The sequence below is a fragment of the Ranitomeya imitator genome, chromosome 6 (genome assembly GCF_032444005.1).
Source record: "Ranitomeya imitator isolate aRanImi1 chromosome 6, aRanImi1.pri, whole genome shotgun sequence".
In the NCBI taxonomy this organism is placed as follows: Eukaryota; Metazoa; Chordata; class Amphibia; order Anura; family Dendrobatidae; genus Ranitomeya; species Ranitomeya imitator.
This window is the reverse complement of record NC_091287.1, coordinates 357,483,524-357,510,705: the sequence shown is the minus strand read 5'-3', so window position 1 is coordinate 357,510,705 and position 27,182 is coordinate 357,483,524. Positions and strand designations below refer to the sequence as shown.

General features: G+C 43.8%; 1 protein-coding gene across 1 annotated transcript in view; it reads left to right on the top strand.

The window, feature by feature from the left end:
- ZNF407 (zinc finger protein 407) overlaps window positions 1–27,182 on the top strand; it is a 711,460-nt gene that overhangs the window by 406,346 nt on the left and 277,932 nt on the right. Inside the window, exon 5 of the mRNA XM_069730962.1 lies at window positions 21,389–21,555. Within this exon, the coding sequence (XP_069587063.1) occupies window positions 21,389–21,555 (167 nt within the window). The remainder of the gene's footprint in view (window positions 1–21,388; window positions 21,556–27,182) is intronic.

Sequence of the window (27,182 nt, the reverse complement as noted above, 5' to 3'; positions counted from 1 at the left end):
GTTATTTTAATATATTTTAATATTACATCACTTCACACATTTTATATTAGATGATTATTTTATTCTTATTTGTCTAAAACATTGGCTCCTCCCCATTGGTAACTAGGAACAGGACACCTCATGGTCTAAGACCAATTTATAAATATTACCAATAGCTATCACGCACCCAATTCTTGTAGTATTGGATGGGATATTCAAGATGCCGACCATTCCGTGCTCATCCAGAATCAGGCAAGGGAACCACAGAGTTCAGAAGAGTCGCATGCTTTATTCAAGGCTATAAAACTGTGCTTTTTATGGACGTCCTGTCCACTTCCTCATAGCCAATTGGAACAGCTGCCGGCGCCGGGACAACGGAGACGCAGGAACGGCGGCGGGGTGGGTGAGTAAGATAGGGGAGGGGGATGTGAGCCATGCATACAATGATGAAACGGGGGTAAGCCGAGCCATGCGGGAGCGGGGGAGCCTTGCATACAACAGGGGCAGCCACACATATCAGGACAGGCCGGCGGATCCACATACTAGGACAGGACGGGGGAGCCACATACTAGGATAGGACAGGGGCAGCCACACATAGCAGGACAGGGATGAGGGGATGGTGCATACTCGGCTTATTCTCGAGTCAATAAGTTTACCCAGTTTTCTGTAGCAAATTTAGGTGCCTCAGCTTATACTCAGGTCGGCTTATACTCGAGTATATACGGTATACAGTACTATTTTCTTTGTTACATTAAATGTACACAGCTGAAACGTGTTGACTGATCATTTGCAACATTAAAAGGGATTGTCCTCTGTAAGAAAACTTTCTGCACTAAACTCAGTATCACTTATCCTCCCCTGGTCCAGTGCTGGCTCTGCACTACTACACCAGTCTCTGCTGCCAATCACTGAACCCCGCGGCTATTCTTATGTAGATAACACAGGTTGCTGAGCTCAAGCATTGGCTGCCATGCTGCAGACAAACAACCCAGACTGGGACAGCGGCAGAAAGCACCACCCCCTTGGTAAAGACCATAAAAATTAAGAGTAAATAATAAGGCCCATATCTCTGAAACTGTATGATGCATTTAAAAAAACAAAACAGAATACTCGGGATCATTGGAATAAAATGAGAGAAAGCTGACCACTTTTGACTGATGACAAGTCCTCTTCAATCCAAGCAATTTATCAAAGACCTCTCATGTTTGATGAACGTGAACTGTAGATGAGTAGATCGCTTCCAGCAACCCCGGTCCACAGTCCACGTCATTGCCCTTTACCATGGACAGGACCTCAGTGAATTTCCTTTTCATCCGGTGTCCCAGGCTCGGCTTTTAATTTGCCAGGATGCACAGATTACGTCATGCCTGGTTGGTGAGTCAAACGTCACACCAGAAGCTCAGGAAATTTCTGAGCTCCTTCCCACTACCAAAGAGTAGAGATGGGTGAACCCGAAAAGTAAAGTTTTGTGTCCATACTGAACACCTACTGTTCGAGCACGGGCACCGAACATGGACTTCACCAGGAAGTCCATGCTACTGTTCGGGTTTAGCCCCCAGAACACAGGGTTTGTCGCGCTGTCATGTGCATGACAGCATGGCAAATACTACTCATTGGCGGTAAAATTAGCACTGCCAGACAGACAGCCGTGGATCCCCTGCTGTCAAATGACAGCGTGAGCCCGCAGCTGTGATCGGAGGTAAAAAGTTAACGTACGGTCATTAGCATGAGCTGATGGGACCACTGCTCCCATCAGCCTGCACCTGCTGCAGCTAATGACGGCGAGAGCAGGCAGCAGCTGATGGGAATATTCATCAGCCAGCGCCTGCACGCTAAATAAATCATACAATTATGTTTAATAACCAGCTAGGCAAAACCCACAGCTTTGGGCTGCAACCCTCAGCTGTCAGCATTAGCAAGGTTGGTTATTAAATAATGAATTTTACAACCAGCCTTGCTAAAGCAGGCAGCAAGGGATTGGTATTCTCAGGCTGGTAAGTGGCCATTGATATTGCCCCCCAGCCTAAAAAGAGCAGCCCGCAGGCACCCAGAAAAGGTGCATCTATTAGATGTGTCAATTCTGCAGCTTTGCCTGGCTCTTCCCACTTGCCCTGTAGTGGTGGCAACTGGAGTAATATTTGTGGGTTTGATGTGACCTTTGTATTGTCTGGTGACATCAAGCCCACGGCTTAATAATATAGAGGCGTCCATAAGACACCTATCCATTACTAATCCTATAGTTGTATGGTAAATAAACGCACAGCCAGAATAAAGTCCTTTAATTGAAAGAATAATACAGACTCCTTTAATGATTCTTAATTTAACCAGCTGGGTCCCTGAACTGCGGTGGACTCAATGAGATCCCAGCTAGCACAGTGAGAAAAAGGTACATGGTGTAGCGGTGAGAAATTTCTCACAGTGAACTGCTGTGACCTCTCTGAGCTCAGCGCTGCACCTTAAGACTTTCTCACTGTACTAGCGGGAATCTAACCAAGGCCACCTCAGTGACCAAAGGTAACCTCAATGACGTCACCGCTAGTCACTGACGCTGCGCTCACACTCATTCACCAGTGGTTTTCAGCCTGGACGGTCGTATTTTAACACTGTCCAGGTTGAAAACTGTTTATCCCCTTACATGGATTACAGCGTGGGACAGAACGATGGACAGGTGAGGGAAATGGTTGTGTTTTTTTTTTATTGTTTTTTTTTTTTATTACCGGAATCAATCTCTTAAATGGAATGGGTGATGAAGTGAATATGGTTTAATTTAGAATCATTAAAGGAGTCTGTCATTCTTTCAATTAAAGGACTTTATTCTTGCTGTGTGTTTATTTACCATATAACTATAGGATTAGTAATGGAGAAGAGTCTTATAGATACCCCTCCATTACTAAGCCATGGGCTTGATGTCACTGGGAAATACAAAGGTGGCATTAACCGCACAAACATGAACTCCACTTGCCACCGCCATAGGGCATGTGGGAAAAGCCGGGCAAAGTGCCAGAATTGATGCACCTAATAAATGTGCCTTTTCTTGGTGGCTGTGGGCTGTTATTTATAGGCTGTGGGGGTGCAATATTAATGGCCCCTTAACAGCCTGAGAATATCAGCCCCCCAGCTGCCTACTTTTTGGCTGTCAAAAATTGGGGGACCCCACGTCATTTTTTAAAGTTATTTACTAAATAATTTAAAAAAAACAGCGTGGGGACCCCTCTATTCTTAATTACCAACCTTGCCAACGATGACCGCTGAGGGTTGCAGCCCCCAGCTGTCAGTTTTGCCTGGCTGGTTATCAAAAATACAATGGAACCCACGCCGTTATTCTTTTATTATTTATTTAGAGCACAGACGCCGGTAGATGAATACTCCCATCAGCCACCGCCTGCTCTCATTGTTATTAGCAACAGCAGGTGTAGGCTGTTGGGAGCAGTAGTCCTATCAGCCAACGCCAGTGACTATAGCTAAACTTTATACCTTCTATCACAGCTGTGGGCTCATGCTGTCATTTGACAGCGTGGGAACCACGGCTGTCTGACCGGCGGTAATGATTTTACCAGAAGCAGTGTTTGCTGCATTGTCATGTGCATGACAGCATGGTAAGCACTGGATGTTCTGGCCCCCCATTCAAGTGAATGGGGTCCGGGTTCAGGTTCGCCCATCTCTACCAAAGAGCACTGATCTGGTCCATGGGCCAAAGTTGCGGAAAGTGACCCAATTATCTGTAAGTGAACCCTTGTTTTGAGAACCCTATATCTAATATTTTATTGAAGGAGGGTAAGGGTATATTCAAACATGACAGAATTGTTTCAGAAATTTCTCCAGTTCCATTATTCTAAATGTGGTTGCTTTGGTTGCAGGCACAGGAGTTACTAAGTCCCAGTCCCCGAAATGCCTGCAACAAACCTGCCCCATATGAATGATGATGGCATGGTGCTGTTTTACATTCACTGGCTAGTCTACAGAGTTTCTCTGTGTCTTTGCCATATTACACTGACCATAATTTTTCTATTAATTGGGGTGTTTGTAAGAACGTTGGGTTCATAATGACAGATTCCAGTGTGTTCACATCCATTGTCTGCGTCGGCTGTAAATATGGCGGTGTGAATAACTGAAGATTCTCTTTCTTTGAGAAGATTTGTTTTCTGTTTGATGTGCTTTGTCGTTCCCCGGTTGTATGTTCTTATGGGTCTTCTAGATGTTTGAATGTTATCATGAATGTTGAATTTATGCCTGAAGGCATTTACTGCGCTTGTCATGGAGACACTACCTTCAGGTTAATATAAAGAAGAAAGAATATTAATGTGTCCAACAGAATGAGCCGAGCGCACAAAGCAAGGACCGTCCTCCAAACTTTACATGCAGGTGCGCGGCTGAGGCACAAATCATTGAGAAACAATGCCCTCCGTCATCGTGCAAGATGGTTATTACCAGCATAAGCATTTTTAGAGTGATTTTGCGATGCTAAATCAAACACGTGTGATGTAAAATAGATGTATGAATGCTATTTATATCCAAGTGTTAGGTCTTTCAAATCTGAAAATGATTGCGGGTTTGAAAATGAGGGGTATATTTTATCATTTATGATCCTGTAAAGCAGCACAGAAACAAATGCATATGAAGAGATAACATCCCTTTAACCTGATTATTTATTTTACGCAGGATTGACTCCAAATAAATACACACAGAAGCGACTAGATAGCGGGATTTATCTCAGGAATACAATTTCTGTCACAAATGTGAAATCTGAATAAAGTGCGGAGATGGGAGCAGATAAGATATATTCTTCCTTGTGATTTACTGTATTTTCCATGATGGCTTAGTGCAGGCGGGTTAAAAAACAGCTATACTTTGTAATAAAATGGCATTGGGTTCCTAGTGGTGTGACTCTCATAAAAGCATTCAAATTAATGACTTTCTCAATATTCATTTTATTTTTAACTGGCGTTTTATATAGGGCATATATCAGATTTCTAATTGGGAATTATTTTCAATTATTTCTGTTGCTAATGTTCAGTAAAACGTATAGGGGTAGATTTCCTTCCCTGTACAGAACAAAATGTATTTTTCTTTATTTGCATTTTCACTGCGCCAATGCCCTGATATACTGTATTTTATATAATTACAATGTGATCCCCCTAGTGGCTGACTCTCTGGGGGGGGGAAAGATCAATGCTCATATGTCTTTAGCAATTTGGTAGACATTGGAGTAGCCATCACTTTACATAAATGATCTCTTCCAGGCTATGGGGAGTGCGTTGCCTGGAAGATTACTCTGCCTCCAGAGATTATTTTAAATAAAAAAGGAATTACCAGTGTGAGACAAGTCACCAACAAAGAACAGGAGAAATGAACTTTTTCTTCTTACAATCACATTATTTGCTGCTCTTGAGCTCTGCTATATTGCAACATTATTGCAGCCCTGTCTGCCTGTGAGATGGAATCTGAAACAGAGACAAACCTGCACATGGGTCAGGTATAATCACACACAGCTCTGCAGTGAGATCAGGCGAGCAGAGAGTGGCCATTACACATAACCTTGGTAACACTGGTAACCATTACACATCACACTAGTAACCAGTACTCATCACACTGGTAACCATTAAATATCACACTGGTAACACTGGTAATTCTCCCTTCATGAAAAATAATCTCTGGAGGCAGAGTTATCTTCCAAGCAAAGTCCTGCCCAGAGCCCCGGATAATTTATATAAAGTGATCAAAGATGGATTTCTCAGCAACAACACATCTGATATGAGACATACAGTGAGGTGTTTTTCAGTATTCTCTATCCTGAATGCCCATAGTAATAGTTTAGATAGGTTAAATGTAGTGACAAATTCCCTTTCAATGACTGATAGGAAAATAAGATTTATTACTTATGCAGTGGGCAAAAATGGTATCCTGTACGACTTCTATGAAGAACCAGGGTACAGTCGTAACGTGGAGGAAAGATAGTTCTGGCAACTAAATAGGGAAGGGTTTTTTACCGTTAGAGCAGTCAGACTATTTAATACCCAACCACAAGCGGTAGTAATGGCAGATACAACATTTAAAAAGGTCTGGATGCTTTTCTAACAACACATAACATTGCAGGTTATAAATAATCCAGCGATAGATAATGTATAAGGCTATGTTCACATTTGCGTTGTGCGATGTTGCGTCGGAGACGCAACGCACAACGCAAACAAAAACGCAACAAAACGCATGCTAAAACGCTGCGTTTTGCGACGCATGCGTCCTTTTTTGCCGAAAAATGGACGCAAAAAAATGCAACTTGCTGCGTCCTCTGCGCCTTACGCTTGCGGCAAAAAAAACGCATGCGTCGCAAAACGCAGCACAATGCATGTCCATGCGCCCCCCATGTTAAATATAGGGGCGCATGACGCATGCGTCGCCGCAGCGGCGCCCGACGCTGCGTCGCACAACGCTAATGTGAACGTAGCCTAACTGGTCAACTAGACGGCTAATGTCTTGTGTAACTCTCAGAAATAAAAAAGTGACAAATATTTTGTGGCTGAACCATTTCGATTGATCCACTGTGGATAGTGGATACTTTCTTTATTTGCGGGACCACCCATTGCATCTGACTGACCAAACTTGTGTCTGGGGGTTGGTCTGTTTCAGACCACTGTGAGGCTGTGGCCTCTGATACAGCTAGGGGGCGCTGTTTGTTCTCCCCAGAATTTGCATGCAGACGGATGAAGTCCATAGGTGTGCATGAAAGTCACGGATCTCGGTCTGGGTTTTCCAGGTGGCTGAAGGCCACAGGTGTGGGTGTGTCAGGTGTCTGGCCAGGTCAGGCCAGGTGTGCGAGGTGCACGTCAGTCTGGTGTGTGCTGGTCTGCAGAGTGCATGGAGGCCAGCAGAGCCAGCACCCAGGGCAGCTGAATAGCCTGGCACCTGCAGCGTATACAGAGATGCAAGTCGTCCATGGTACTGGTCTCGGATGTGGACAGTCCTGTGCCCGGAGGTGGATGTTCTGTACCTGAAGGAGTCGGATGTGGACAGTCCTGTGCCCGAAGGTGGATGTCCTGTACCCGAAAGAGGACTAGCATGTGTAACGATTGCAAACAGTTGGATATGGTGCCCAGCTGCTATCCGGAGGATATCCTGAACTGTGTACGACTGTGTGAGTAAAAAGTCTGTAAAGAGACTGTGATACAGCGATGCAGGACACCCACGAGAACTAGTCAGAGGAGGGCTGGCATGTGTAGTGTCTGCAACATATGAGGCTGTGTGTATTGAGACGTATAGAGACTGTGAGATGGAGTGCAGTCGCCCAGGGAAACTGGACAAGTGAAGTATGGCCTGTTTAGGGACCGCAAATCTAAAGCCATGTGATATGTATTACTTTGAACTGGTGTAAACTGGTCACTGATGATATCCACTGAAGTTATATGCATTTATGTGAATTGGACTTTAATGCTGTGAAGAAACACATTAACAGAGACTTTTGTGTTTGAATTTGTGGGTCACTGCTTTTTCACTGCGTACGATGCTACTGCAGCTTTACACCACCTACAGTGTTTTCTCAGGTATTGAGCAGGGACAACAATACTGTTGTTGCTTAATTTTCTGTTCAGCGTTGTGCTCTATGACTAAGGTTGGGGAGATCAACATGCAAAATGAATGGTGGTAGCTGGTGAGGTAGATCATTGGAACACCAGGGTTCTGGCATTGAAGAGGATATCCTGTATCTCTCACTTCAATATCAGGAGGAAATCAGGGCAGGGATGTCATATCTACAGATATCAGCTGCTTTCCAAGCAAATCATGCACCTGTCATATTCTACTCGGAGAGGTGTGCGATACCTGCCACTTGTGAAGATAGAACAGGACAGGTGTTCACACACACAACAAATATCTGTAGAATGTCCCATAACAGAAGTGAGGGTGGACAGATCGCTGTGACTGGCCTATCCCTTCTGACCAGCTGAACAGCGATTTGATGTTAATGTTTAAAAGAAAAAAATCATTCTGACACGTTGTGATTGTTGCTGTCTGAAAAGGCACCAATCACAGCAGTTAAAATAGATGGATGATTGTGATGTCACCTCTATTGATTAACCGTTTTGGCACCAATAGCTACTGACCAATTAGTGTCAAAAGGGTTGATTCAAAATAGCGATCACCGCTCTGCACATTATCTTTTTCTCATATCTGGGGTGCAGCGCCATTGTGCAGGTCCTCTGTGTACCTGAGTGAAAGAAAAATCATTGGCGGCATAGCGATCCTGCTGCGATTTCCTGTTTCTGCTGTGTGTCCCGTGTTGTCTGCTGTGTGACCGATCTGGGTTCACAGCAGCAGCAGTTCCCAAATCCTTGTTCCAGACGCATTCATCAAGAAGATGCTGTTCACTAGAGTAGGCATACGCTTTCTTTGCCTCCAACACAAGATTCAGGCAGTAAGGAAAATCTCATATTCCTCTTTTTATCTTCCTCCTCCTTTGTGAGGAGGGACCCCCAGCCAGGTATCCTAGGACTGAGGCTACCCCTTCAGCAATCGATCTCATTTGAACTCCACCGCCTGAAAATTACCAGCCTGTTATTCCAGATTTAATGGGCAGCTCAGGAATCCAATTTGACGTTACAAGCCACACTAAAATTGGCTTAAATTCTTTTTCAGTGTGGAAATAATAAATCTTATGGTGGCCGGAAAAAACTTGAAATGCCAATCAGTTTTTCACCCAAAATCCCACGTCATCATACGCCAGAAGCATACCTGGAAATGCAGCAGAAATTCTGACATTTTAAGGCATTGTGCTGCAAAAGGCCATGGTGAAAAGACCAGAGCTTCGTCAATACTGGAGTACTGATGTACTTTACAGCACACCGGTATTCCTTATGGCCTTGACCAGATCATGATTTGCAGCGATCTCAACATTTCTGTCCTTCCCGAAACAATCCTAACTTTTATCATCTATATAAAACTTGGCCAGTAGTTGACCAGAAAATTTGCTGAAGCGTACAACCCCCAAATGGACATCTCAATAGATGAATCTCTGGTTCATTTCAAAGGGAGGCTAAAATTCCAACATTACCTGCCTACTAAGAGGGCCATGTGTATATATATATATATATATATATATATATATATATATACAGTGGGGCAAAAAAGTATTTAGTCAGTCAGCAATAGTGCAAGTTCCACCACTTAAAAAGATGAGAGGCGTCTGTAATTTACATCATAGGTAGACCTCAACTATGGGAGACAAACTGAGAAAACAAAATCCAGAAAATCACATTGTCTGTTTTTTTTAACATTTTATTTGCATATTATGGTGGAAAATAAGTATTTGGTCAGAAACAAACAATCAAGATTTCTGGCTCTCACAGACCTGTAACTTCTTCTTTAAGAGTCTCCTCTTTCCTCCACTCATTACCTGTAGTAATGGCACCTGTTTAAACTTGTTATCAGTATAAAAAGACACCTGTGCACACCCTCAAACAGTCTGACTCCAAACTCCACTATGGTGAAGACCAAAGAGCTGTCAAAGGACACCAGAAACAAAATTGTAGCCCTGCACCAGGCTGGGAAGACTGAATCTGCAATAGCCAACCAGCTTGGAGTGAAGAAATCAACAGTGGGAGCAATAATTAGAAAATGGAAGACATACAAGACCACTGATAATCTCCCTCGATCTGGGGCTCCACGCAAAATCCCACCCTGTGGGGTCAGAATGATCACAAGAACGGTGAGCAAAAATCCCAGAACCACGCGGGGGGACCTAGTGAATCAACTGCAGAGAGCTGGGACCAATGTAACAAGGCCTACCATAAGTAACACACTACGCCACCATGGACTCAGATCCTGCAGTGCCAGACGTGTCCCACTGCTTAAGCCAGTACATGTCCGGGCCCGTCTGAAGTTTGCTAGAGAGCATTTGGATGATCCAGAGGAGTTTTGGGAGAATGTCCTATGGTCTCATGAAACCACTGTTTGGTAGAAACACAACTTGTCGTGTTTGGAGGAAAAAGAATACTGAGTTGCATCCATCAAACACCATACCTACTGTAAAGCATGGTGGTGGAAACATCATGCTTTGGGGCTGTTTCTCTGCAAAGGGGCCAGGACGACTGATCCGGGTACATGAAAGAATGAATGGGGCCATGTATCGTGAGATTTTGAGTGCAAACCTCCTTCCATCAGCAAGGGCATTGAAGATGAAACGTGGCTGGGTCTTTCAACATGACAATGATCCAAAGCACACCGCCAGGGCAACGAAGGAGTGGCTTCGTAAGAAGCATTTCAAGGTCCTGGAGTGGCCTAGCCAGTCTCCAGATCTCAACCCTATAGAAAACCTTTGGAGGGAGTTGAAAGTCCGTGTTGCCAAGCGAAAAGTCAAAAACATCACTGCTCTAGAGGAGATCTGCATGGAGGAATGGGCCAACATACCAACAACAGTGTGTGGCAACCTTGTGAAGACTTACAGAAAACGTTTGACCTCTGTCATTGCCAACAAAGGATATATTACAAAGTATTGAGATGAAATTTTGTTTCTGACCAAATACTTATTTTCCACCATAATATGCAAATAAAATGTTAAAAAAACAGACAATGTGATTTTCTGGATTTTTTTTTCTCAGTTTGTCTCCCATAGTTGAGGTCTACCTATGATGTAAATTACAGACGCCTCTCATCTTTTTAAGTGGTGGAACTTGCACTATTGCTGACTGACTAAATACTTTTTTGCCCCACTGTATATATAGATATGTATCTATCTATCTATATATGTATATATATATATATATATATATATATATATATATATATATATATATATAGATATATATATATAGATATAGATATATATAATAGATATATATATATAGATATATATCTATATACATATAGATATATATATATATATATATACATATATATATATATATATATATCTATCTCAGGGTACACCCACAGATTCAGGGTCTATGAAGGTAGAGATACCCAGATTGACCCTCCTGAATGCCCCCTGTTCTTGGGATTAGTGGGAAAATTGTGTGGGATTTGGTGCACCCACTGCTGCATAAGGGTTATTATCACCTCAAAATTTTACACCAGCATCTCACTCTTCAAGACCCTCTCTGCCAGATGTTCAGTTGCACGCGGCACAATGCAAATAAATCCGAGGCCTCCTTAAAGGGAACCTGTCATCCCCAAAATCAATGGTGAGGTAAGCTCACCGTCATCAGGGGCTTCTCTACAGCTTTCTGTAATGCTGTAGATAAGCCGCCGATGTTACCTGAAAGAGGAGAAAAAGAGGTTAGATTATTCTCCCCCAGGGGCGGTCCCGCTGTGGTCCAGTCAAATGGGTGTCTCAGGTTCGCTCCGGCGCCTCCTATCTTCATTCCATGATGTCCTCTTCTGGTCTTCATGCCGCGGCTCTGGCGCAGGTGTACTTTGCCCTGTTGAGGGCAGAGCAAAGTACTGCAGCGTGCAGGTGCTGGGCCTCTCTGACCTTTCCGGCGCCTGCGCACTGCAGTACTTTGCTCTGCCCTCAACAGGGCAGACAAAGTACGCATGCGCCGGAGCCGTGGCGTGAAGACCAGAAGAGTACGTCATGGAATGAAGATGGGAGGCGCCTTTTCCGGACCTGAGACACCCATCGGAGCAGGACCGCCCCTGGGTGAGTATAATCTAACCTCTTTTTCTCCTCTTTCAGGTAACATCGGCAGCTTATCTACAGCATTACAGAATGCTGTAGATAAGCCCCTGATGACGGTGAGCTTACCTCACCATAGATTTTGGGAGTGACCGGTTCCCTTTAAGCCGCCTAATTGGGAAACTACTGAGAATGGGCAAAAACAGAGCCCAATGCAGCGACAACATGCTGTTGATCTATTATAAGGACAAGCGGATGTCGTTATCTTGACCACCATTCATCGTGGCTACTGCTCCCTTGTCACTGTCCAAGGTACCACAACAGAAGTCCCAAACCCAGTTTGTATCTTGGATTATACATGTACATGGGAATTGTAGATCTCTCAGATCAAGTCCTCAATCCATACAGTAGCATGCAAAAAGAAAAAGTATGGTACAAAAAGTTGGCCGTGCACATTGTACAGCTGGCACTGTAAAATGCTTCTGTGCAGTTTCAATGAGCAGGCCATACGGGGACCTTCTTTCTGTTTCAGGAGGTCAGGGTCCCAGTACTTCTGAAACTGATAGTGCCTGTATCGTCCCAGGTTAACATTTTCCCAGTTAGGCTCCCCAAACTGAGAGGAAGGGGATAGCAAAAAAAAAAAGCTGCAGACTATGCTCCAAGAGGGGCATGCGAAATGAAACAATTTACCATTGTGAATCCTGCCCTTAGAAACCTTGCCTTTGCATTATGGATTGCTTTGGGTTGAAGGGGTTAACTTGTAGTCTACCTCGGAATACCATGGATTTTGTATTAATCTCTAACCCAACTATAATGCTAAAAGATAAGTCTATCTTGCATTTCTAATATTGCCAAATAGATTTGTGACTTCGAGCAGGATTCACATAAATGGAACCTGTTCGAAACTTTAACCCCTCCTTTCCCCAAACAATGAATATGTCTGTCTCTTTAAAAGATAAGCCCGTCTACCATCATGATCCCAAAGATCTGCTTCAACAGTGAGAAAACATGTTATGAAGTTCAGTCTGGACGTGTATAGGGGCGTGAAGATGCACTTAGGGCTCCTTATCTTTCACTGTAATCCTGATCTAGCTTTGTCCTCTTCTGGCTGATTGATTGATCATTTGCTCTGGTACACTGACCTGTCACCCAGGGGAGGGTGCATCTAGTTCAGGAATCCAGCGAAGGCTAAAGGCACTGTAAGTGCATCTTCACACCCCAGTGCACTTCCAGGCTACATTTCAAAACATGATTTCTCACTGCTGATCCGGCACTTTGGGATCATAAAGGGATCGAGTGGCCTATTTTTTTTTTTTTTTTTAAAGGGCTACACAGCTGTATTAATGGTTGTGGAGTTACAATATCTGACAGTTACCATTTACAGCAGCAATCTCATTCTTTTGCAAAATCTGTATAACAGACACATTTTGAATAATATTAAGACTGACAGAACCACCTTTATTCCACTTGTCCTAGGGTAAAAAGGTTGAAGGATTTTTCTCTCTACTTGATCTGATGTATTTTACAGAATGCCAAGCAACGCTGTGCAGCTTTTCTACTGTGATGTATGTGTCAATCATTTTTCAGAAGAATGACAACTCTCTGCGGGAGAGTTTAATTCTACCTCAGTAAGACACAGGTAACAGTGTGATGTGTCAGTCGCTACATAAATAAAATATCATCTATCTACATTTCCTTGGAATGCCTTCTGTTACTCCTAACTCTGGTTTTGTTATTTTCCGACCATTTAAAGCATCATGGAATTGTGTATTACTATTCTAAATACATAGTCCTTAATACAACAATACTGCACCAGTTCTTTTCAGGGCTAACCCTTTGTGTCCTAGTTATTGTAAAGACACAGAGATCGGTAGGGGGTTAGGGAGACCATCGCATAATATTGTAAGTTTGTCTTCACATACAGACCAAGACTATGGCGTTCAGTGTGATGAGGAGTATTGTATGGTGACTGTTCTTGGAGCACATGCTTATTTGATTGTACAGAGAATTGATTACCATTGCAACAGACTGTTGTTTGCTACCGTAGCCTAAAGGTACCGTCACACTTAGCGACGCTGCAGCGATACCGACAACGATCCGGATCGCTGCAGCGTCGCTGTTTGGTCGCTGGAGAGCTGTCACACAGACAGCTCTCCAGCGACCAACGATCCCGAGGTCCCCGGTAACCAGGGTAAACATCGGGTAACTAAGCGCAGGGCCGCGCTTAGTAACCCGATGTTTACCCTGGTTACCAGCGTAAAAAAACAAACAGTACATACTTACATTCAGCTGTCTGTCCCTTGCCGTCTGGTTCCTGCACTGACTGCTGGCCGTAAAGTGAAAGTGAAAGCACAGCACAGCGGTGAGTCACACAGCGGTGACTCACCGCTGTGGCTGTGCTCTGCTTTCACTTTACGGCCAGCAGTCAGTGCAGGAACCAGACGGCAAGGGACAGACAGCTGAATGTAAGTATGTACTGTTTGTTTTTTTACGCTGGTAACCAGGGTAAACAGCGGGTTACTAAGCGCGGCCCTGCGCTTAGTTACCCGATGTTTACCCTGGTTACCAGTGAAGACATCGCTGAATCGGTGTCACACACGCCGATTCAGCGATGTCTACGGGGAGTCCAGCGACGAAATAAAGTTCTGGACTTTCTTCCCCGACCAGCGATCTCCCAGCAGGGGCCTGATCGCTGCTGCGTGTCACACTGGACGATATCGCTAGCGAGGACGCTGCAACGTCACGGATCGCTAGCGATATCGTCTAGTGTGACAGTACCTTTAGGAGACCGTTTGGGCTTCCTTTGTCCTGGTCAACTTCCATGGTACAGTGCCTCCATCAGAATCTTCTTGGTCTTCATGTGAGATCATGGACCTAACATAAACGTAAAATATAGAATAAATATAAGCTAATACCTTTTCAAATGTTTATTCTCATGTCCGGTGTCTGTCTCTCAGAAGCCCTTGCTTGGCATTTGTGGTGCCTAGTCCATGTGTCTTCAGGTGGCATGGTGGCTTTCTCCAATTTCACCAAGCTCCATTGACGGTTCTATTGGGTGATGTCTGTGATGATTATTATAGATGTTTTCTACACAGAGCACCTCTAAGCTCTTACCTTCGAAACTGCGACCTGTCATGTAGCTGGCTAATCCCACCTCTTCACCAGCACCACACACCATTTGTTTCTTGTGCGTCACCTACTGTTTACTGGCTCTATTCATATAGTATCATGGTACAGCTCAATAGAAATTTGCTATTGGCACGTCTGTAAATAAATGTTGTAATGTCATTTTGATGCCATAACCTGACAGGTATATAGACGTGAGTGATATACGATGTAATGATTTGATGCTCTCGTCCTTTCCTCTACACGAGCCACTGAAAGACATATACTGTAGTATGTGCTGTATTTTTAAAGGAGAGGTTCTTCAGCAGCTGGGGTACTATGTACAATAAAAATAATCTGTTCCATAGCCTGTATAAATGTGCTCGGCCTACTTGCGTTTTGTGCTTTAAATTATCTTTTTTTTTTTTTTAAATATATGCTGCGCCTTTACACACAATGGTAGTCTGGCTCATGAGACACTCGCCAATCTCTCTAAAAAGAAAAATGTCTCTGTAGTGCTCTGCTCAGGAAGCCGAAATGCACGCCTCCTATATGCAGCATGTACACAGACCAGTGTACAGATTTGATAGCAAGTCTATAGATCCCCTTTATACAAGCTGCATTTAGGATCTGTGCGTTTCAGCCTCCTGAGCAAAGAATTCCAGTGTTTTTTGAGTGGTCAGTGAAATCTCCGCACTTTTACCCCAGCTGATAAGAAGCACGTGTAATGGGGCAGTCTGTATTGAAAAAATAAAATAAAAATGCAATATTTATACTTTATAGGGGTTGTCTGACGGCTAGGACCTGCACCAATTGAAAGAACGGAGAACTTTTATCTACATTACAAAATTGAGCAGCAGATCGGACATCCATGTGCCACTCGATTCAGTCTCCATGAGATTGCCAGAAAATTGAGAGGGCAGTGCTTGTCAGGCCCATATATAGAATGAATGGAGATGTGGGTGAGCTGGTGAATACCACTCCATTCTGTAACAAGGAGTGGTCCCGTTGTGTTGATTAGTGTGGTCCCACTTTTCGGACCTCCACTGATCAAGTTGTCACCTATTCCACCCATAGGTCGTAACTTGTTTTCACTTGACAACCCCTTAAATGATTTTAATCTTAGAATTTATAGTACATGTATTATGAGGGTTTATTGGGGTCAATAAATTGTGGCAAAAGGAAGTAAATGGCATAAAATAACAAAACGACCATTACTTAATGAGTACCTCTTCACCTCTTCCTTTGTGCTCTCTTGCCCAGTGATTGGCTGCAGTCGTCATTTGGAAAGATTGCATTATAGAGACATAATCCTAACCGCGTAGGGTCGCATTCTTTGATAGGCGCTGGAGCCAATGAAGGTTTATCAGGGAATTATTTGCTGTTTTGTTATTTTATGCCATTTATTGCCTTAATACGTAGATATAATATTCAGTTACTTGATGATGTTTAGTCAACTTAATCCAATTTAAAGAGTACCCCAGCAGGATGAAAATAATCTTTTATAAACTTTACTTTATATTTGTTTGTTTTATGTGTAATTGAGAGAATACTTTGCCTTTGATCAGTGTGTGTACACACACACATAGTGGGGAAAATAAGTATTTGTTACACTGGCGATTTTTCAAAAAATCCAAAATCCAAGGACTCCAAACCTGCAGATATTTCTCCATTGAACCATTAACCTCAGCCGACAATTCCTCCATACTTTGAAGGCTGGTCATCTCCTTGACCCATTCAGACACATTAGAAGATTGGGAGGATTTCCAATGTCTCGGGATCACAGTGTGCGCAGCAGTTAAGCAGAATCTTAGGAGCCCCTTTTTCTTGAAGGGAAACGAGCCCGGTAGGATAGATAATAAAGCCACCTGGGGAGTCGGTCACCAAATGACCGCTAATGGCTTGATAAGCGGAAAAGACAGAATCCCAAAAAAGGCTTAATATGCTTACATCCCCATCAAATGTGTAGCATGGTACCTCTCTCTACTCCACAACGCCAGCACGTTTCGGAGACGGAGGGAAAAGCAGGGTGTAAGACATCAGGACAGCGATACCACCTGGTGAGAATTTTGTAATTCTTTTCCTGTGCGGCACAGGCAATAGAGAATTTGTGAATATATGAACGCCTTCCTCCACTCCGCCTCCGATATAGCAACTCCCAACTCACTCCTCCACCTCTCCACATACTTGGGGAACTCGTCTGTGGTATTTTGGTTCAAAAGAGCATATATTAAGGAGACAGCATATGCAGGCGGCGACCCCAACAGGAAAAGCTTTTCAAATGGCGTAGGAAAGGAGGAGTATGAGCCTGCGACCTCTGGAGACGAGAGGAAGGATTTTAGTTGGAGGTATTCCAACCAATCAGAAGGGCCCCCTCCCTCTAACAGCTGCACTGATTCGTCACACATATGTTTAAACATGTAAATGAGATCTCATCTGAGGCGTCGTCTTTCTAAGCTAAGCAAACCCAATTTTTCCAACCTCTACTCATATGAGAGGTCTTCCATCCCTTGTTACAATCTAGTTGCCTACTTTTGAACTTACTGTAACTTTTGAATGTCCTTTTTAAATGTGGAGTCCAAAACTGAATCCCATATTCTAGATGTGGCCTCACAAGTGATTTATAAAGGGGTAGTAATATGTTGGGATCACAGGATTTTTTCTTTCCTTTTATATACCCTAGAATCTTGTTTGCTTTTGCGGCCGCTGTTTGACATTGAGTACTGCTGCTCGGCTTACTTGTAATCAGAATGCCCAAGTTCTTCTCCTGTTCTATATTCCCAAGTATACTCCCATTTAATGTATATGCAGCAATAGTAATTCTCCGTCCTATGTGCATTACTCTACATTTATCTACATTAAACCTAATTTTCCAATTGTTTGCCTATTTGGTCATCTTATTCAGATCGTATTGTAATATCAAGGTCAGATTTTAATATACTACATAGTTTGATGTCATCAGCAAAGCGTGACACTTTACTCTCAACACCATCCACAAGGTCATTAACAAAGAGGTTAAAAAGAATCGGCCCTAGCACAGATCCCTGTAGTACCCCACTGCTGACTTTATCCCATGTTGCGTTCCCGTGCGGTCGGCGGGCACGTCAAAATGCCGCATGCAACGCATGTCCCTGCATACCCAATGTTAAAGATAGGTATGCAGGATGATGCAGGACATATGTGGAAGTAGGCAGAGCTTAAGGGAGGATGTATGCAGCCATATGCAGACCAGCCAAACGCAAGTGTGAAACCAGCCTTAGCCAATTTCTTACCTATCTGCATATAGTTTGCCCCAGCCACTGCTTATGTAGCTTCATTATAAGGCTGTTATGTGGTACAGTATCAAATGCCTGTGCAAAATCCAGATACATCACATCAGCCGCATTACCTACATCCAGATTTGCACTTACCTCCTCATAGAAACCCAACATGTTAGTTAGACACTACTTATTCTTCATGAATACATGCTGGTTGTCAGTTATTATATCATTATCTACAATATATTTTTGCAGGTCATCTCTTATAACACCCTCAAAAATTTTGCACAGTACTGATATCAGGCTTTCCGGACGGTAGTTTCCCGGATCCACCTTCTTATCTTTCTTAAATATCTGTACCACATGAGCTATCCTCTAATCCTGTGGCACCACCCCTGTTACAAGAGATTCTAAGAATATGAGATGCAGCTATGCCTCAAATACTGAGCTCAATTCCCTCAGTATTCGTGAATGAATATCAAAAAGTTCTATTTTGGTATCTGACCACGTGACCTCCCATGCCTCCTCTGGATCATCCGAATGGTCATTGGTGAACTTCAAACGGGCCTGGACATGTGCTGGTGTGAGCAGGGGGACCTTGCATGTCCTGCAGGATTTTATTCTATGACTGCGTAGTGTGTTGCCAGCAGTAATGTTTGATACTGTGGTCCCACCTCTCTTCAGGTCATTGATCAGGTCCTCCTGTGTTGTTCTGGGCTAATTCCTGACCTTTCTCAGAATCATCCTTACCCCATGAGGCGAGATCTTGCTTGGAGCTCCGGACCAAGGAAGACTTAAGGTACCTTCACACATAACGATATCCTTAGCGATATCGTTGCTTTTTGTGACGTAGCAACGATATCGTTAAGGAAATCGTTATGTGTGACAGCGACCAACGATCAGGCCCCTGCTGGGAGATCGTTGGTCGCTGAACAAAGTCCAGAACTTTATTTCGTCGCTGGATCTCCCGTGGACATCGCTGGATCGGCGTGTGTGACACCGATCCAGCGATGTCTTCACTGGTAACCAGGGTAAACATCGGGTAACTAAGTGCAGGGCCGCGCTTAGTAACCCGATGTTTACCCTGGTTACCAGCGTAAAAGTAAAAAAAAAAAAAAAACAGTACATACTTACCTACCGCTGTCTGTCCCCGGCGCTCAGCTTCTCTGCACTCCTCCTGTACTGGCTGTGAGCGTCGGTCAGCCGGAAAGCAGAGCGGTGACGTCACCGCTCTGCTTTCCGGCCGCTGTGCTCACAGCCAGTACATGAGGACTGCAGAGAAGCAGAGCGCCGGGGACAGACAACGGTAGGTAAGTATGTACTGTTTTTTTTTTTTACTTTTACGCTGGTAACCAGGGTAAACATCGGGTTACTAAGTGCGGCCCTGCGCTTAGTTACCCGATGTTTACCCTGGTTACCCGGGGACTTCGGGATCGTTGGTCGCTGGAGAGCGGTCTGTGTGACAGCTCTCCAGCGACCAAACAGCGACGCTGCAGCGATCCGGATCGTTGTCGGTATCGCTGCAGCGTCGCTGAGTGTGAAGGGGCCTTAACAGTCATCTTGTGTTTCTTCCGTTGTCTAATAGTTGGGCCAACAGTTGTTGCTTTCTCACCAAGGTGCTTGCCTATTGTCCTGTAGCCCATCCCAGCATTGTTCAGCTCTAAAATGTTGTCCCTGGTGTCATTAGACAGCTCTTTTGTTTTGGTGGAAAGGTTGTAGTGTGATTGATTGAGTTTGTGAACATGTGATTTTTATAAAGGTAAAGCGTTCAAACAGGTGCAATTAATACAGTTAATGAGTGCAGAGTATGGGGGTTTCTTGGAGAAAAACAGGTCTGTGAGATCCAGAATTCTTTCTGGTTGGTAGGTGATCTTATTACATGCAATAAAATGCAACATAATTACCGTATGTAAAAATCATATAAAGTGATTTCTAGTTTTTTTTATTTTTAGATTCTGTCTCTCCCAGCTGAAGTGTACCTACGATTAAAATTACAGACCTCTCCGATCTTTGTAGATGAGAAAACTCAACAGTGAATCAAATACTGTATATTGAAGTTATTTTTTCCACACTTATTGATGATATTTGCTTAAAACCCACATATATTTATTCAGTTTCTATGGACATGTATGAACAGTAGTATTGGACATGCTGGGGAGGTAAGTGACTGTCTGTAACAGAGGCTGTAGGTGGTGCTGACCCCAGTGTGTTGAACCAGCTGATGAACAGGAGGCATATTGGTTCACCTTGGTTGGTTTATGGCTTGGTATATTTTTATGGGTTGGGCTGACCCACTTACTGCCCAATAAAGTCACCTAATTTCATCTAATTCCAACATCTTTGTCACTGGTTGGAATTTTTTGGGTGCACGGATGTGAATAACTGCATTTACCGTATGTTACTCTCCTAGAGGTGTGAAAGTACTAACTCCATGTTGATGGCCAAGGATTGATTTGCAGCGTAAAGTGGCATGTATGAATGTGACATTACCTGTACGTTTCGCTCTATCGTGTATATGTTTTTGTAAGGGCTTTTTATATGCCCACTTTATGGTCCCTGACCCTATAACCGTCAGTGAGGGCATGCCCCATCAGAATGCCATGGACAAGAGTTGGATGGATAGAGTTGTGCCCAATGACACAGGAAGCTTTTTCCTGCGCAGGACACCGCACGGACTGGGAGTTCGATCCTCGCTATGGTCACGTTATTCACTGTTACATATGGATCTATAAGTCGCGTGTAAATGTGTTACAAATGTATATGTTTGTTATCTCTGCCGTCAATCTGTTTTAATAGGATTTATAAAATAAATGACTGGCTGAATTGACATGCCACTGCTCTGAATATTACCACTTGGTAGTATCTGAATCCTAGTAGTAGGATGTAGTGGAAAGCAATTTGTTCAGCTGTGAATAGTCTATTTAGAGGACTTCCTATGAACTGCGGCACATTGCTCACCCCCTCCCCATCACAGAAGGGTTAAATGTGGCAGCGCAGCCAAGATGTATTTGAGCACAGTACAGCATTTAGCACCACGTGGCTGTCGGAGCGCTCTTGAACAGATAGCTTTTCATTTAGCCTTTGCTCTGACAGCCCATGCCCTGGATAAGTGGTATAGGTCTGTACAGGTGAAATCTATTCTCACATTTGCCTCAAGGGTGACTGGACTGTAACAGAATTTTTCAAACCCGTTGGGCCCAACCGCAAAGCGGAGAATAAATGGCTGACGTGCCAGGCCTCGACAGAAAAATCAATGCCTGGTTATACAGACATGTCAGACCTAGGCTGCAGCTCTCTTTAGCAGAAGCGCTGCATTTAGCGTGGTGGGGCTTGTAAAAGTCTTGTCTCTTTTCTGGCCAAGAGATGTGCATGTTGATAAATATTAGTATTGTTGTGGACGCCGACGTTTCATGCCTTCATTTGTTTGTTTTTCTTCATTCACCAGGAAATTTGCCTGTAACGTCTGCGATAGAAGTTTTAGAGAGAGATGGGCCCTGAACAACCACATGAAGCTGCACACAGGCGAGAAGCCATTTAAATGTACCTGGCCCACATGCCATTATTCTTTCCTCACGGCCTCTGCCATGAAAGATCATTACAGGACTCACACAGGTCTGTTAGAAATTATGTGTTCATTATCTTGCCGGTTATATATAAAACTCGTTTATGGCCAAGTAATACTTTTTGTGTGTGTGTTTTTTTTTTTAATTAAAGCAAAGATGTTTTAACAAACCCCATTAACATAAACATTGAGCGCAGACATCGTCCACTTTGAAACATCCCCTTGTATATCTAGATGCTGTAAATGAAAATTGAATCTTTATGGTGCCTTATTTTAGTCTGGGAGATGAATGCTCCCGTCTCGCTCTCCAACCGTGGTTACAATATTGCTACCTTGTCTTGCACTTTCTGTTCTCCATTCTCTTTAGTTTTATTTGCTATAAATTGTATTTTTATTGTATCAATTATAATTTTAATTTATTTTTCACCTTTCATTTCAAGAAAGTATTTTTTATAGTAACAAAATGAAAACAAACCCTCCTCTTTAGCCTTTGAGGTCATTATGGTGACATGAGTACCCTAGGTCATTTAGTCGTTCCCGCTTCCACTGTCGTCTATGTAGCAAGGAAACTATTAACATCTGCTTCGCTCCCAGTATAATGAAAAAGAATGAATGAAATCAAATGGCCCAATCACTGTCCTGTAATCCAGATTTTCACCTCTTAGGTGGGAATTCTAGGTTAAAAAGTTCTTTATTGAGAAATATCCCAAGCAGTTGGTGGGAGGCCGGGTCTATTTAACTCCTCTGTCAAGGGTGTTGACGATTTAAGGTCTCCAGCTTGCCCTGAGAGATCACTTATATCGAACCGCAGATGAAAAGCCAGTGCAGATGTAATTTATCGTCGGTGTTTCCTTCTAAAGAATAATTGTGGAGACTTGGTTAGATCAATAATATAGATTTTTGTTGTTAGGTCTTGTAGTCTGCACCATAATGAGAGAGAGGGGACAGTGGCTGTTTTCTAATAGAATATAAAGGATTGGTTTCCGTGTCTTTCTGCATTTGAATGCAAAGTGGCACACTTGAAACTAATTCAAGATGTTAAGAAAAAATCCACTTTCCATCCTGTCTGTGCCATCATGTAAACGTTCCATGCGGTTACCTAAAGCAATTATTCATTTTGTCTCTCCCAGAAATTTTAAGGTTACAAGTGTCGACAGTGTAATAAAGGTACTCACAACTAGCCAAAAGCAATCTCTGTCTCAAAGCCAGGACTCCTTAGAAGTAGTGTTTTTCAGATCTTCATGCTCTTCTCGATGACTCTGTAAGAGAAGCACTGTGCCTTTCATGAGGCACGGTGGCAGAGGTTATGGTGGCAACCTCAGCGAGCATTGTTGTGGAGGTACTAAGAGAAGGTGGCACACTGTTGGATGGACAGAGGAGGCGATTATAAGAGTAGCATTTCAAATTTTGTTTACATAGTCGTGTCCCTTGTATTGATTTGTTACTTAGGACCAGGGGGCATTAATTACGGGTGGAGTAAAGGTAATTTTAGCAGCAAAATAGGAATGGATTATTTAAAGTTAGAGCAGTGTGGAAAGCCCTATTGCAAGATGTTATAGTGGTAGACACTATAACAGCTTTTAAAAAAAGGCTGGATGCTTTTCTCACAACAAATTACATTGTGGGTTATAGATAATGTAGCGATATGATAGAGAATATATAACTGGTGGAGAAAGGTTGAGCTTGATGTAACAAAGTCTTTTTTTCAACTCTAAGATAGTTCTCACTGTATGTGTTGGGACACTCAGCAACGGGATTACGGCACACAGGAATGGTTTCTCACTTAAACAGACCATCCGGTTTATTTAAACACAGCATAAACAGGATAGAGTACAGTCCGTTTCATTACATCAACGAACATAATAAGACACCAGTCTGTTCATGTAGAAGATACACCTCTCTGCTTTTCTTACAACTCCCTTGTCTGAGGTTACCTTCCAGGAGCTCCACTCCACATGCTGACTCCTTGTCAGTCCTGGCTTCCAGGGAGATTGTCTTACTGGGATCACTGTCCCGGACGATGACTTGCTCAACAGGTAAAACTCAACAGTTCCAGACCCTCAGAAGGTCGGTAGCTTCCCCAATGCGGCTAGCCGTCACAGGCTCTGCAGGTGCATGGCCTCACCATGTGCTATTCAGGAAAACCTGTCCTCTTGCAGGACCTTCCAACACAGAGACCATGTGATCACACCACACTCTTATAATGTATGAAACCCACCCCTTGATGGGAGGTGTGCGGTTAGCCAGACCCGCCCATCTCTCTGGCTAACCCTGTACACTCAGCCCCTTATAAGCTAAACAAGGCTCGTGGAACTACAGGTCCCAGAGCAACATTTCAGGCTTACAGCGCAGAGGACCTCCTTCTCTGTGACACATAATGGCCATTCACAACAACGCCGGTCACTGTCTCACACAACCTATATAACTATGTAACTATGGAAGTACAAAACTAAGAACATTTGCAATGGTGATTTATTCACTGCTTAGAATTTGAAAGCATGTTTTAGTGGAAAGAAGAGACTGCTCTCAGGAATTACCATTGGGTAAATGTATGAACAAAATCTTCATAATCTGCACATGTTAATCAGTTAACCTAGAAAAGGTTTAAATTCATTTGTGCCATTTATTTAACCCCTTAGCGACCTCCGATACGCCTTTTAACGGCGGCCGCTAAGGGTACTTAAACCACAGCGCCGTTAATTAACGGCGCTGTGGAAAAAGTAAATAGCGCCCCCCAGAGTCGGATTTTCTCCGGGGTCTCGGCTGCCGGGGGTAGCCGAGACCCCAGAGAACATGATTCGGGTTTTTTTTTTACCCACCCCGCTTTTGCGATCGCCGGTAATTAACCGTTTACCGGCGATCGCTAAAAAAAAAAAAACGCGATTTCTTTTTAATTTCTCTGTCCTCCGATGTGATCGCACATCAGAGGACAGAGAAAAGGGGTCCCAGATAGCCCCCCGATACTCACCTATCTCCCCCGATGCTCCTCGTGTCTCCCGGTGGGCGCCGCCATCTTCAAAATGGCGGGCGCATGCGCAGTGCGCCTGCCGGCCGGCCCCGTTAGAATCTTTGGGGTCTCGGCTACCGGGGGAAGCCGAGACCCCAAAGTGGATGATCGGGGTCGGTTTTTCCGACCCCTGTTTTGCGATCGCCGGTAATTAACTGTTTACCGGCGACCGCAAAAAAAAAAAAAAGCTAAGTGTAATTCTCTGTCCTCTGATGTGATCGCACATCAGAGGATAGAGAAATAGGGGGATTCGGGGACCCTATCATACTTACCGGTGTCCCTGGGTCCTCCTACTGCTCCTCCTGGCCGCCGGCGTCTTCTGGGGAAAAGAAAATGGCGGGCGCATGCACAGTGCGCCCGCCATCTGTCTCCATCTGCCGGCCGGCAGGAGAAGAGCAGTTGGGGCTAAAATTAGGGGTAGGGGTAGGGTTAGTGGTAGGGTTAGGGCTAGGGTTAGGGCTAGGGTTAGGGGTAGGGTTTGGGGTAGGGCTAGGGTTAGGGGTAGGGTTAGGGCTAGGATTAGGGTTAGGGTTAGGGCTAAATTTAGGGTTAGGGTTGGGGCTAAATTTAGAGTTAGGGTTGGCGCTAAATTTAGGGTTAGGCTTCTTTCACACTTACGTCGGTACGGGGCCGTCGCAATGCATCGGCCCGACATACCGACGCACGTTGTGAAAATTGTGCACAACGTGGGCAGCGGATGTAGTTTTTCAACGCATCCGCTGCCCAATCTATGTCCTGGGGAGGAGGGGGCGGAGTTACGGCCACGCATGCGCGGTCAGAAATGGCGGATGCGACGTACAAAAAAACGTTACATTGAACTTTTTATGTGCTGACGGTCCGCCAAAACACTTATCCAGTGCACGACGGACGCGACGTGTGGCCATCCGTCACGATCCGTCGGCAATACAAGTCTATGGGCAAATAACGCATCCTGCGGGCACATTTGCAGGATCCGTTTCTTGTCCAAAACGACGGATTGCAACGGATGCCAAACGACGCAAGTGTGAAAGTAGCCTTAGGGCTAGGGTTAGGGTTGGGGCTAAAGTTAGGGCTAGGGTTGGGGCTAAAGTTAGGGTTAGAGTTGGGATTAGGGTTTGGGTTAGGGTTGGCATTAGGGTTACGCTTGGGATTAGGGTTAGGTTTGGGATTAGGGTTAAGGTTAGGGTTGTGATTAGGGGTGTATTGGGATTAGGGTTAGGTTTGAGGTTAGGGTTGAGATTAGGATTAGGGGTGTGTTGGATTTAGGGTCTTGATTAGGGTTATGGTTAGGGTTGACATTAGGGTTGTGATTATGGTTAGTGATTAGGATTATGGATCAGGTTGGGATTAGGGTTAGGGGTGTGTTGGGGTTAGGGTTGGAGCTAGAATTGAGGGGTTTCCACTGTTTAGGTACATCAGGGGGTCTCCAAAAACGACAACCAATTTTGCGCTCAAAAAGTCAAATGGTGCTCCCTCCCTTCTGAGCTCTGCCATACGCCCAAACAGTGGGTTACCCCCAAATATGGGGCATCAGCGTACTCGGGATAAATTGGACAACAACTTCTGGGGTACAATTTCTCCTGTTACCCTTGTGAAAATAAAAACTTGGGGGCTACAAAATCTTTTTTGTGGCAAAAAAAATATTTTTTATTTTTATGACTCTGCATTCTAAACTTCTGTGAAACACTTGGGCATTCAAAGTTCTCACCACACATCTAGATAAGTTCCATGGGGGGTCTAGTTTCCAAAATGGGGTCACTTGTGGGGGATTTCTACTGTTTAGGCACATCAGGGGCTCTCCAAACGCGACATGGCGTCCGATCTCAATTCCAGACAATTCTACATTGAAAAAGTAAAACGGCACTCCTTCTCTTCCAAGCTCTGCGGTGCGCCCAAACAGTGGTTTACCCCCACATATTGGGTATCGACGTACTCCGGAGAAATCGCCCAACAACTTTTGTGGTCTAATTTCTCCTGTTACCCTTGTGAAATTAAAAATTTGGGGGCAAAAAGATAATTTTTGTAGAAAAAATACGATTTTTTATTTTCACGGCTCTACGTTATAAACTTCCGTGAAGCACTTGGGGGTTCAAAGTGCTCACCACACATCTATATAAGTTCCTTAAGGGGTCTAGTTTCCAAAATGGTGTCACATATGGGGAGTTTCCACTGTTTAGGTACATCAGGGGCTCTCTAAACGTGACATGGCGTCCGATCTCAATTCCAGCCAATTCTGTATTGAAAAAGTCAAACGGCGCTCCTTCACTTCCAAGTTCTGCGGTGCGCCCAAAAAGTGGTTTACCCCCACATATGGGGTATTGGCGTATTCAGGAGAAATTGCTTAACAAAATTGATGGTTACATTTCTGTTTTAACACATGTGAAAATAAAAAAAATGGTTCTGAATTAAGATGTTTGGAAAAAAAAGTTAAATGTTCATTTTTTCCTTCCACATTGTTTCAGTTCCTGTGAAGCACGTAAAGGGTTAATAAACTTCTTGAATGTGGTTTTGAGAACCTTGAGGGGTGCAGTTTTTAGAATGGTGTCACACTTCATTATTTTCTATCATATAGACCCCTCAAAATGACTTCAAATGTGATGTGGTCCCTAAAAAAAATGGTGTTGTAAAAATGAGAAATTGCTGGTCAACTTTTAACCCTTATAACTCCCTAACAAAAAAAAATGTTGTTTC